At 55.8% G+C, this 11,539-nt stretch overlaps 1 protein-coding gene across 6 annotated transcripts in view; it reads left to right on the forward strand.

The window, feature by feature from the left end:
* Ntng2 (netrin G2) overlaps positions 1-10,667 on the forward strand; it is a 62,580-nt gene extending 51,913 nt beyond the window's left edge. For 3 of the 6 annotated variants that reach the window (XM_076569092.1, XM_076569093.1, XM_076569094.1), the window contains 5 exons: positions 655-792; positions 5,687-5,788; positions 7,775-7,942; positions 9,343-9,477; positions 10,069-10,667. In XM_076569092.1, the coding sequence (XP_076425207.1) occupies positions 655-792; positions 5,687-5,788; positions 7,775-7,942; positions 9,343-9,477; positions 10,069-10,301 (776 nt within the window). In that variant the 3' untranslated portion in view covers positions 10,302-10,667. The remainder of the gene's footprint in view (positions 1-654; positions 793-5,686; positions 5,789-7,774; positions 7,943-9,342; positions 9,478-10,068) is intronic. The other 3 variants (XM_076569095.1, XM_006983374.4, XM_016001909.3) reach the window with 1 other exon arrangement.
* The last annotated feature ends 872 nt before the right edge of the window (positions 10,668-11,539 follow it).

Genomic DNA, 11,539 nt, shown 5'->3' on the forward strand with positions numbered 1-11,539 from the left:
GGAATAGGGGGCCTTCCCTAGCGGCGGTGTCTGTTCTCTGAGTCTGACCACTTGGTACCTCCTCCAGGCAGTCTCCACAGCTGGCCTGCTCTGCCAGAAAGCTGGAGGGAGCAAGCTCTGATCCCAGTGCTTTGGATGTCTAGGGCATGTCGGGCTGGGGAGGGCATCTGCAGGAGTGCAGGAGTCTTAGAAGACCCAAGAAGGGTGGCGGCGTCTGATGGGGTGGCGGCGTCTGATGGGGTGGCTGCCAACTCCCATCCACATGGTCCTCCTAAGTGTTTAGTGGAGCCAGGTAGTTGTGCAAAGCAGGGCACTGTAGCATCTCATTTAAACATTGCAAACTCGGCCCCTGCCCCCAAAGACCTACATACTTCAAGAGTCAGCAGGAAAGGGCTTGTCCTTGTCAAACTGTGGCAGACCCCGAGCTTCAAGGATGTTCCCAAGGACTTCATCACCTCCATCGTGTTTCTGTGGGGACACATCCTGCCTGACTGTTCTGCCTCAGCCAGACTGACCCCTAAGGGGATGCTAGTGGGCAGAAGGAAACTGACCTCTGCAGGCATCACCGGTATTTGCCCCCAACATCAAAGCAAGTGAAGACTTCCCCAGGATGCCCCTACTCCATCCTTTCTTGCTTTCTCCATGTCTTGCCAGGTACCAGCAGGTCCAGCAAAGACCCTGCCCACAAAGTCCCTATGGCCCCTGAGGCCACAAGGAGGGGCCCTATCACTTCTACCCCCTCCACATCTACCATCCAAGTCCCTACAGTCCCCAGCACCCCACAGCCCACAGGTAGGTATGAGAATACCCCCAGGGATGCCCTCTCCCTGTCTTCTTTCCCGCCTCACCCAGAGAAGAGCAGACACTTGCTTGCCTCTTAGAGTAGAAACTGTTAGCATCCTAGCCCCATTAAAGCACTGGCTGAGGGGGTCCCCAGGCCATCTCAGGAAACCATCCCAGTCAGGGGTCCTAGACAAGGCAACCATTGATGCTCCTGGAACAATCTTTCCTGTTCCTCCAAGCATTGTAAAGAAGGGTCCAGAGGCCAGTGTAGCCAAGGAGACAGGGGACCTTCTGGGAGAGTGCCCAGGGCAGCAAGTCCACCCGGATGGTCAGTCAGAGATGGTACCTTGTCACTCAGACATGTTTTGTCGTCCATCGATGGAGCTAACTCAGGCTCTGTCCCTACCTGGCTATCTCCTAGGTCCTCTGTCCAGGTGCTGGCCAGTGGGGAGAACAGAGCCCAGTTAGTGAGAGAGATCAGTGCAGGAGGAACCTTGCGAGGAACCAGACTCCTAAACATATGTGAGCAGAGACAAGCCCAGGCCACCTTCCTGCCTCACAGCTGGGACCACAGGGGCAGCTACACGTGGGCCTGCCCACTACAGACTTGCGTGACTGTCTGCCCTCCAAAGCAGGATTTGTGCATCCAAGTGGCGTGGGATCCTGGTGTGGCCCTCTGGACTCATGTGGGAAAGTCTTGCCAGGTCTAGTCCACTGCAGATGCGGGGAATCTAAAAAGATTCCTCCTCCCAGAGGGTACCAGCAAGATAGTGGCCAAGTAACCTTCTTCTAGATCCAGTAGCATATCCCTCCCCCAACTCCTCAGGGAGACATGGTGAAGGCTTCTTGTTCCTTGGACCTTCCTTCTCTCTCATCCATTGCCCCTGCCTAGACACTCCTTGCCCCTGGCAGGTGACATCTGAGGACAGAGATCCCTCCAGCCGCTGGGGATCAACCCCACACTCTATGTTGTCCATTGATAGCCTTGAGAAAGTCACTTCACCAGGACCACACCACAGCTCCCTCTGAACCCCTCTCTGTGGGGACTGGATCAGGAGATGAAAAAGACTTTCAGAGGAAACCTCCTGATGCCAGGAACCTCTCTGAGGTGGAGGAATCCGGCCTAGCTGTCTCCGGAGACCTTTGCACTTTGTTGAGCCTGTGATGGACAGAGGGGAGCAAAAATATCCAGGAAAGGGTGGGTGCTTTGTCTGCCACTGACCAGTGGTCCCCAGGCAGGGGGTGGGGGGAATAGGCACTGGCTGTCAGGTACCTAGGGACCTTTCACCCACTTGGAAGCTGTGTGGGACAGACTGAAGTTGGAAGTTAAATGTGGGAAGACAGGGAGCCCAGCGAGGCCGCTCTAGAAGGACGGGGTCTGGGTTGTAAGAAGGATGGGGTCTGGGTTGTAAGAGTCCTCCTGGAGCACATGGCTGGCTGACTCCAGGATTTTGCTAGTGAGCAGGAGGCATACCCATCCTCTAGACTGCAATAGCAAACTCCCAGTGAGTGTCAGATCTACATTCTGAGCCCTGTGCTGGATGGCTGAGCATTAAGGGGAGGAGGCTTCAAGGTAACAGCCAGCAGCCTGCACCTTCTCATCTAGGACATCCTTAGTTCCTTCGTGGCCACTGAAGCCTGTACCCAGAGTCTCTGGAACACTTGGCATACCTTCGGTCTGCATGCCAATTGCATTCAGGTGTCTGGCTGGCTACACAGTGCTCTCTTGCTAGTCTCACTTGGGGAGGGGATTGAGGCTTGGGAAGAAGGCCCTGCAGCTATGGCATGCACATTATACCTCAATAAAGCTGGTTTTTTTTTGTTTTTTTTTTTTTTTTAACCAAAAGGAGAAACAGCTTTCCAGGGTCCCAGGAAACACACAGGCCAAGCTGGAGCACCAGGCTGACTCCATTCACTCCCTGGCCCTCCTACCACATGGGACTACTGCCCTGAAGTCTCAGGTGCTTGGAAGTGGTCCAGCCGTTAAGACCTCACTAGCATGAGTTCTTGGTCCCAAAGGACCTTTGGCACACAACACAGGACACTTGAGCACGTCCCAGAAAAAGCCAGGCAGAAACTTTCTCTTCCTGGACCCAGCACCTTCCACCAGGTTCTCAGACCTCTGTGGCTACAGCCCAGCTGGGCCGTGAAACCTGAGCCCCAGATGTCTCTCTCCTGCCAATGTCAAGCCGTCTGGAAGGCAGCTCTGTACTGGAAGCCAGGCTGAAGCGCCTAATCCTTCCCAGCCTCCTCGTGGGGGTGGGGGGAGCCAAGCTCAGAAGCAAGATGCCTTCGGGGTGGATTTACCAGGGCTCTAATTAAGCCCTTGCCAATTTGGGTCCTGCGGCCTTGTCTCTTCACTGAATACCATATTAATGTCAATTTGATGTCCAAAGGCTCCAGGCTCCCAGCTGGGAATCTCCCGCCGTTTTTAACTGTTAGAATTTCTTTTTCTTTCTCCACCAACCACCATGGGTAATCCATTTCCAAAAGGGAAGGCATCAGCTCCCCCTGTCTACCCGCCTCCCCCCACCCCCGCAACACACACACAACCTTCTCCCAGTTCTGTCCTTTGAATCTGGCAGTGATTGCTGCCTGTACGCCTTGCTTTGTGTCCAGCTCTGGGAACGGAATGTTGGGGGTGGAGGAGTTGGTGACCCATGATGAGGTCCCCTAATCCTCAAGCCAAGGATCAGAAGGTGGAAGGACAGTGATCAGAAAGGCGAGTAAGACATTGGAGGACACTCTGGGGAACCTTCTAGAATCTTTCTCAATGTGTCCACTGTCCTCCAGCATTTCATTAGCCTGAGGTTTCACACACAGGACTTGTTCTGATTGGCCCTTAAGTTGTAACAGAAACCACACAGAGAGGGAAGAGTCTTTGAAGGCTGTGCCCCAGTGAAGGAAGGACTATGGAGGCCCACAGAGCCTCAGGCATGGGGGCCTCCTCTCTCAGGCTTCCAGCGTGTGCACTCCTCTGCAGGCCGCAGTAGCGTAGACGCTGCCTCTCTAGTGGATTTGGAGTCAGGTCCTTTGGCCAATGTAGACAGAGCCTGTAGTCTCGCTTCTTACGGGGGCTTCTGGGAGGGTGGGGGCATCATCCCTCACATGACTTGATTTCTTCTCCTCTTCCTCTCAAGGGCAGACCAAGCCACCTGCTGTCACCCCCCTTGGGGACAGCTCCCTCTGGCCCCAAGTGTCCACCAGAGCGGAAGGTATGGGGGCAGGGCCTATGCCAGGCCTGAGACCCTGGAAGCTCCATCTTAGGCCCTTAGACCCCTCCCTCTGTAGTAGGGGTAGTGGGCTTATATGGTGGGCCTTGGGTAGGAGGGGACCCCAAGAACTAAAAGAAGTGGGAGAGAGACCTCCAGAGTCAAAGCAACGAGGTAAGGGCCTGGTAGCTGCCCTCACCCTCCCTCCCAACTCTGTCCGCAGTGGGAGCCGGGAGGCAATGTCTCTAAACCTTCTCCAAGGGCTTCAGAGTACGCAGAAGGAACCCCGCCTCTCCGTCCTCACGATGTGGGTCACAGGGTACCTGGGCAGCTGGTAGGGCTCAGAATGGGGTGTCTGTGAATAAATAAAGGTGGCAGGAGAAGCCCAAGCAAAGACTTAGCCTGACAGTGGACAGTGCCAGTTCATGAGGGTGTGAGCCATGTACAAGTCCGCCAGGGCCAGGTCAGCTGCAGGGGAACACCCAGGAGAGGGCTCATCTGTAGTCATATGCGGATGTTCAGGAGCTAGCTTCTCTTCGAGAAGGAAGGTTGTCCTCAGTTGCCCCCAGATGACCTGTTGTCAGTCCTGTAGTTCTTGCCCCATCCCATCAAACACCCCAGGCGCCCCTCCAGCCCCAGGGATGAATGAGCCAGGCTTTGAGCGCCCTCTGCTGGCAATTTATTGCACAACTCGGGAGGGTTGGAGCTTTCGCTTCTAGCAACCTAGAGGTCCTTCAAGCAACAATCCTCTCTAGTGACGAATACACTAGTCATCTCCTGCTCCAGCCCCACTGAAAAGCCAGAAAGTCCTAGAAGGAAGCACAGAGACTGTTTCTCTGAGATAGTAGCATGCTCACCTCTAAGAATGGGGCTAGGCATTGACGGAATTCCAAGCAAGGGAGGGAGGGCTGCCTACAGTCTTGGCTTGAGTCACATCCAAGGACAGCAAAGGACCCACCCTAGCTGGAGCAGAAAGATGTCCTCAGAAGGGAAGAAGCTGGAGTCTTAAAACTGTTTAAGACTATTTATGTTATGTGTATGAGTGTTTTGCTTATACGTATGTATGTGTACTATATATGTGCCTGGTGCCCATGGAGGGCAGAAGAGGGTGGTGGAGCCTCCAGAACTCTGTAACTGGAGCTACAGACAGTCAAGAGCTGACACATGGGTGTTGAGAACTGAATTTATGCCCTCTACAAGAGCAACAAGTGCTCTTAACCACTGAGCCATCTCCCCAGCCCCAATAAGTATTTAATGCCAGGTTTAGACTCAGAATTTGATGACCAGGGGAGTTCGGGGGACAGAGGGAGAGAGCAGAAGGGCAGTGACATTTGCTTTCAATCATCCAAATATCTCTCAGTGACAGCAAATGTCTTAGTTCAGGGTGGGGGGGTAGGAGAGGGGGAAGGTATTTGAGGATTGGTCCAGTGGATGGGTAGGTGTCCTGGGGGACCAGAGGCAGCGGGTATGTACTCATCGCCACAAGGCTTCAACCTGCGACTCTGAGAAGAATCTCACTCCACACCTGAGGACCCCGTGGTCTCTCCCTGCCTCAAATGTGAACAGTTGAAAGGGTTGCCTGGTGCCAGTCTGAGGAGGCACTCTCAAGTCTTGGTCTCTTTGGGTGCAAATGGCCTGCCCTGGTGGACGGGCCATGGCAGGTGTAAGCACTTGTTTCTCGTCTCTCTAAGCTGTGGCTATCTCGGCTGCTGTCCCCTCTCAAGCCAAGGGCTCCACACTTTTCCAGCTCAAGCCCAGATCTCCTCAAGTGATACCCATTGAAGAATTTCAAGGTAAGATGACCTGGGCCTGGCCTCCCACCTCCTCCCCAGTTCACTGGAGAAAAACAAGGCAGGACAGAGCTAGTCGGTGCCAACTCAGAGAACCCTCCCAGAATAGCTGGGTCAAGGTTAAGCAGCTCCGGCCCCAAGGGAGCTGAAAGCAGGGATGAGTCAGAAGCCAACTCAAGCACAGTGGGCAGGCACATGGCAGGGGAAGCAGCCGCCACAAATAGCCTGACCTGGCTCCCCTGGGAGGTGTGGCCCAGGGGCTTGTCTTGGTTGGAGTGGAATCTGGGACACTCAGGTCACTGGCAATGCTCTTTGGGGGCATTTGGAGGATGCCTCCCCTCCTCGATGTCTCTGGAGGGCCCAGGTGAGGGGACAGGTCAGGCAGACCCATGGGTCAGGAGACCCACCACTCTCCTAGATGTATCTCAAAGGCATTTCTCCAGGGTCTCCTGTGTCTTTAACCATATGGGGACCAGATCAGCACCTGCTCATCACAGAGAGAGGGAGCTGCCAGGCAGTGGTACACATACCTTTAATTCTAGCATTCAGGAGGCAGAGGCAGGCAGATCTCTGTGAGTTCAAGGCTAGCCTGGTCTACAGAGCTAGTTCCAGGATAGTCAGTGCTACACAGAGAAACCCTGTCTCTGTAAACAAAAAGAGAAATAGAAGGGATTAGGACGGAAGTCCTCTAGGGACAGCAGCTCGGATGGTGGCCAGCTTTCATGTTCAATGGCATGGGGGTATTGAGTCCCTTAGAAGGGACCCATAATAATGAGCCATCCTGCAGAAGGGAAAGTGACCCTCCACATTTACCTCTGCCACCCCAGCTCCTAGGAGCCCTGACCCAGGCAGTCATGGGAGTAGAATTTAGAAAATCAACCTAAGAACTGCAAGTGAGCCAAGTGGTGATGGCGCATGCCCTTAATCCTAGCACTGGGGAGGCAGAGGCAGGTGGGTCTCTGTGAGTTCAAGGCCAGCCTGGTCTACACAGTGAGTTCCAGGACAGCCAAGATCATTACACCACAGAGAAGCCCTGTCTCAGGAAAAAAAGAAAAGAAATGCGTGAGGCAGGCTGGAGAGGTGGCTTGGCTGGTAGAGCGTTTGCCTGGTACACAGGAATAAACCCTGGGCTGGAGTCCCAGCACAGCACTAACTGGATATGGAGTTGTCGACCAGTAACCTCAGGAGGTGGAGGTAGGAAGGTCAGGAGTTCAAGGTCATCCATCATAGCTACATATTGAGTTCAAAGTCAACCTGAGCTACATCAGGCTCTGTCTCAAAACAATAAAACCAAAAATACTTGGAGGCATTGTGAATGGTCCCACAGTGGCTCAGAGGTAGCTTCCCTTGGTTTGAACTAAGCAAGGACATTCAAAGGCTGGGCTGGGACCGGAAGAAGCCAGGGGATAGTGCTCAGAGTCTTGCTGAAACTAGCAATACCGTGCCCATCAAGCTTGTTGGGAGTTCTGGCTAGTAAGAAGGGGTCCCGCAGGGACTTCTAGGGACAGGGACAGTATCCAGTTTCCCTCTTCCAAAGCAGCATGGGAGGAAGATTCTGCCCCATTCCATCATGTCCACATTTGTGGATGACTCTATTCATCCATGGGTCTTTGAGGGGACCATGGAAAACATGGAACTCTGGCACTGCCCTCTGCAAATTCAGCCTGCAGCACAACCCCACCCCCCTGCATGAGTCAACTGCTAATCAGCCCCAGCACACGGGTACCCTTCAGGCAGCACTTTGCTCTGACCAGTCAGGTGTTAGCATGCCCTAGCCTCCCCAACCCCGTCCACAGGCCTCCTGGGGACTCAAAGCTGGCAGAGGCAGCTTTATCACATCCTGACCTGGAGCCCCTTCCCGACCCTTCTCCCAAAGATGCCTCCCTCAACCTTCCCTATATATATTCTTGGGTGTGTCCTTCTCTGTGTGCCTCGGTTTCCCCCAAATGCTCACTGACCACTGGTGTGTCTCTCCCTTGGCTGGTCCAGACTGTGAGTGCTACGGCCACTCCAACCGCTGCAGCTACATCGACTTCCTGAACGTGGTGACGTGCGTCAGCTGCAAACACAACACTCGGGGCCAGCACTGCCAGCACTGCCGTCTGGGTTACTACCGCAACGGCTCTGCCGAGCTGGACGACGAGAATGTCTGCATTGGTAAGCGCCGGCTGCAGGGGGCGGGTCTCGAGACCCTGGGGAGGAGTCACCCGGGCGGGCGGGGAGGGACAGACACTCCAGGGGGAGGCCTCTTCCTCTGAGCATCTTTGGGGACAGAAGCCCTTTGATCTGCTGCTGTGACCCCCAACTCCGCATGGGCACTGGAAACAAAGAGCACTAGTTAGAGTGAAGGCTTGCTGTGCACATTTGGCCTGTCCTCTGTCCTCTCTGGGCTCCTCAGAAAGCTGGGGGGTGGGCTAGGTGAGTGGTTTCTCTCTCTCTTCTGTTGCTGACACTGTCCTTCGCATCTTCAGAGCCAGCCTCCTAGAGCTGTGCCTGCCGTCATAGGACCCACTCTTCCTCCAGTGTTCTGTTCCAGCACTGGATTTCCTGTAGAGAAGTCCCATGGTGCTCTTGGGCCTGGACAGGGGACAGACCCTAAAAGCCAAACCCATAGCCCCCAACTGACACCCAGTAGCTTAGAAGGGCTGTCAGGACTGCCTGTCTCCTGGCCTGGCTCCAGCGGGGGCCAGGCCTCAGGCCTGCGAGCTGCTGCTCCCCGCCAGCAGGACCACTGCCCATCCCCCACGGCAGCACCACCTGGCCCGCTCAGTTGCAAAGCTTGAGCTGTCACTCTGCATCATGGCTGAGGCCTTCGGATAATTCCATCAGCTCCAAAGTGATCAAACAGAATTGTGTTGCCAGTGTCACACAGGGCCAGCTGCGGGGACAGGGCAGGGCCTCTGGATCTGATTAGAGGTGCCCCTTTTCCCTGTCTGTCTGTGTCCCCATCTCAGGCCAAGCACTGGGCTTCAAGGACTGGGGGTCAGGGGCACACAGACCCTACACACAGCCGCGCACACGTGCACACACACACACACACACACACACACACACACACACACACTCCCCCTCCCCCCAAACCATCTAGGGCAGGCCGGGAGGAGAGGTATGCCTCTCGCTGCTCTTCCTCCGGCCTTGCGGGGGAGGGTAACACACACAAGACAGCCTCCTGGACAGACACCTGTCACCTGTCACCCTCTTAGTTTGGGATTGTAAAGAATCAGCCCCTTTCAGCTGTCCAGGGAGGGGGATGGGACTGGTCCAGGCCCCACAGTGGGACGAGGAAAAGGGTGTTGGATACCAGAAGGGGAAAAACTATAGAGCCTTCTCTCGCCACATGGATGCCCCAGCAGTCCGTCCCCACTGCAGCCCAGCCACGAGCTCTCTTGTAGGGAGCATCGCCAGGGAGCGCAGAGACCCAGATAAGAGATATACAAACAAGGGGTATAAAGGTTGGGCCTGGGGCAGGACTCATTTGAAGGTGCGCACAGGCCTTTCTGACGCACGTGCCCCATGCACTTGTCCCGTCTCTCCCCCCGCCTCTCCCCACCCCCCAGAATGTAACTGTAACCAGATCGGCTCTGTGCACGACCGGTGCAATGAGACAGGCTTCTGTGAATGCCGAGAGGGCGCGGTGGGGCCCAAGTGCGACGATTGCCTTCCCACGCACTACTGGCGCCAGGGATGCTACCGTGAGTAGCCAGACCAGCCCCTGAGGGTGGGGCCTTCAGGCTGGGGGAAGGGTCCAGCGTGGTGGGAGGGGCCTACGTGGGTCTACTGCAACCTGGGGGTGGGCTTCTAGCAAGTGGCTGCAACAGGAAGGGCCTGATGCAACCTGGAGGAGTTCAAAGTGGGTGGGTGGGGCTCAAGTGGGTATTGTCAGGTCCTCAGTGGGCGGAGTCCGTGGCAAGTGGGAGCCTGCAAGGAGGGGAGCTGGGGGCTTGAAGGGGAGCTGGCTGGAGTTGGCTGAGGGCGCTGCAGTTTGCGGGGACATAGTTTGGGAGAGCGCTCCAGGAACCTGCCGTAGAGTAGGCAAAGCTCTGGAGGCAGACAGCGGGTGCTCCTGGAGAGCCGCGCCACTGCCCGGGAGGAGCTGGGAAAAGTAGGGCTCACAGAAGGGAGACAGGCAGGGGCTGGGTCCCACCGAGCAGAGAATGTTTCTCACGGTGTGCGTCCTAAGCATCGCGAGCCCCACTCGGGCATGGGGGAGGGGGACCCAGCTGCCCATTGCAGAAGCTCAGTCCCTCCCCACAGCGGCCTCAACTGTCCCCTCCGGCCCGCAGCCAACGTGTGCGACGACGACCAGCTGCTCTGCCTGAACGGCGGCACCTGCCTGCAGAACCAGCGCTGCACCTGCCCGCCCGGCTACACCGGCGTGCGCTGCGAGCAGCCCCGCTGCGACCTCGCTGAGGACGGTGGCCCGGACTGTGACCGCGCGCCCGGCACCGCCCCGCGCCCCGACACCCTGCTCGGATGCCTGCTGCTGCTCGGGCTAGCCGTCCGCCTGGGCTGCTGAGTCCGCTCTAGGGGTCCGGGGGTCCCGGGCCCGGCGGCGACACGGGTGCGGCCGAGCTCCTCCCAGGTGCTACTCGCAGAGTCCTCCCGCCCTCCCTGCTCCGCCCGCGCTCACCAGCCCCGCCCGGCACTGTCCTCGCCGCCCACAGGGGGCGCTGTGGAGCCCTGGCCCGGCGGACTGAGATTTTCAGGTTTTTTTTTCTTTTTTATGATCCAACGTCCCTATCATTTTTTCCTTTTTCCCTTGTTTCTTTCTTTGCTTTCTTCTTCTTCTTCTTCTTCTTCTTCTTCTTCTTCTTCTTCTTCTTCTTCTTCTTCTTCTTCTTCTTCTTCTTCTTCTTCTTCTTCTTCTTCTTCTTCTTCTTCTTCTTCTTCTTCTTCTCTTCTTCTTCTTTCCTTCCTTCCTCCCCCTCTACCTCGTCCTCCTCTCTCTTCCACTTCTTTCTCCTCCCCCTCCTCTTTCTTCCTTTTGCTGGCGGTGAGACAGGGACCGGGAAGAAACGCTGCTCACCCCACCACCCGCAGGTCCCGCCACCCCACACACAGAACTCTTGCGCACACCCCAGCGCCTGTTCCTGACTGGCACCACCAGCCAGCGGACCTGGAACTCCAGTTGCCTACAACTCTAGTCGCTGACTTGATTCTCTTTTGTATCTTTTTTTTTTTTTTTTGCACTCACCAGACCCAGGCCCCCAAGGAGGCCTGGAGACAGAGGAACTCACTGTCTGAGGGAGGGGTAGGACAAAGGGCAGGGAGGGGCGGAAACCTTGTTTTCTAGAGAACTATTTTGTTTGTATCACGGTCCCGTGTGCGGAGGGACTCAGGTGGGAGCTGGTCACTGAGGGTGGCTGATGGTGTACAAGCCCACAGTAAAGGGAGTTCACAGCTGCCTCCGCCCTCTTGCTTTCTGTGTTGACAGGCACTCCCGAAGGTTTGGATAAAGAGAGGAACCCACACACACACACAGACAAAAAAAAAAAAAAAAAAAAAAAAAAAAAAAAAAACTTTAAAGAAACAATTCCCTACTTGGGCCACTCTTACCTAATCTGTCCTCTCCTGGTATTTCCCCACCCCACCCACCCCCACCCACCTACCGCCAATTTCACCTTCGGCCAGGCTGCTGGCCACCACCTGGTAGGTACTTTTCCAAACAAAGGTGCCCCCTTTTCCTACAGCTCCCCCCAAATTCAGAGCATCCGCTATGGAAGCCCCAGGGAGGCATTCTCAGAGGCTGAACCC

The sequence above is a fragment of the Peromyscus maniculatus genome, chromosome 4, assembly GCF_049852395.1.
Source record: "Peromyscus maniculatus bairdii isolate BWxNUB_F1_BW_parent chromosome 4, HU_Pman_BW_mat_3.1, whole genome shotgun sequence".
In the NCBI taxonomy this organism is placed as follows: Eukaryota; Metazoa; Chordata; class Mammalia; order Rodentia; family Cricetidae; genus Peromyscus; species Peromyscus maniculatus.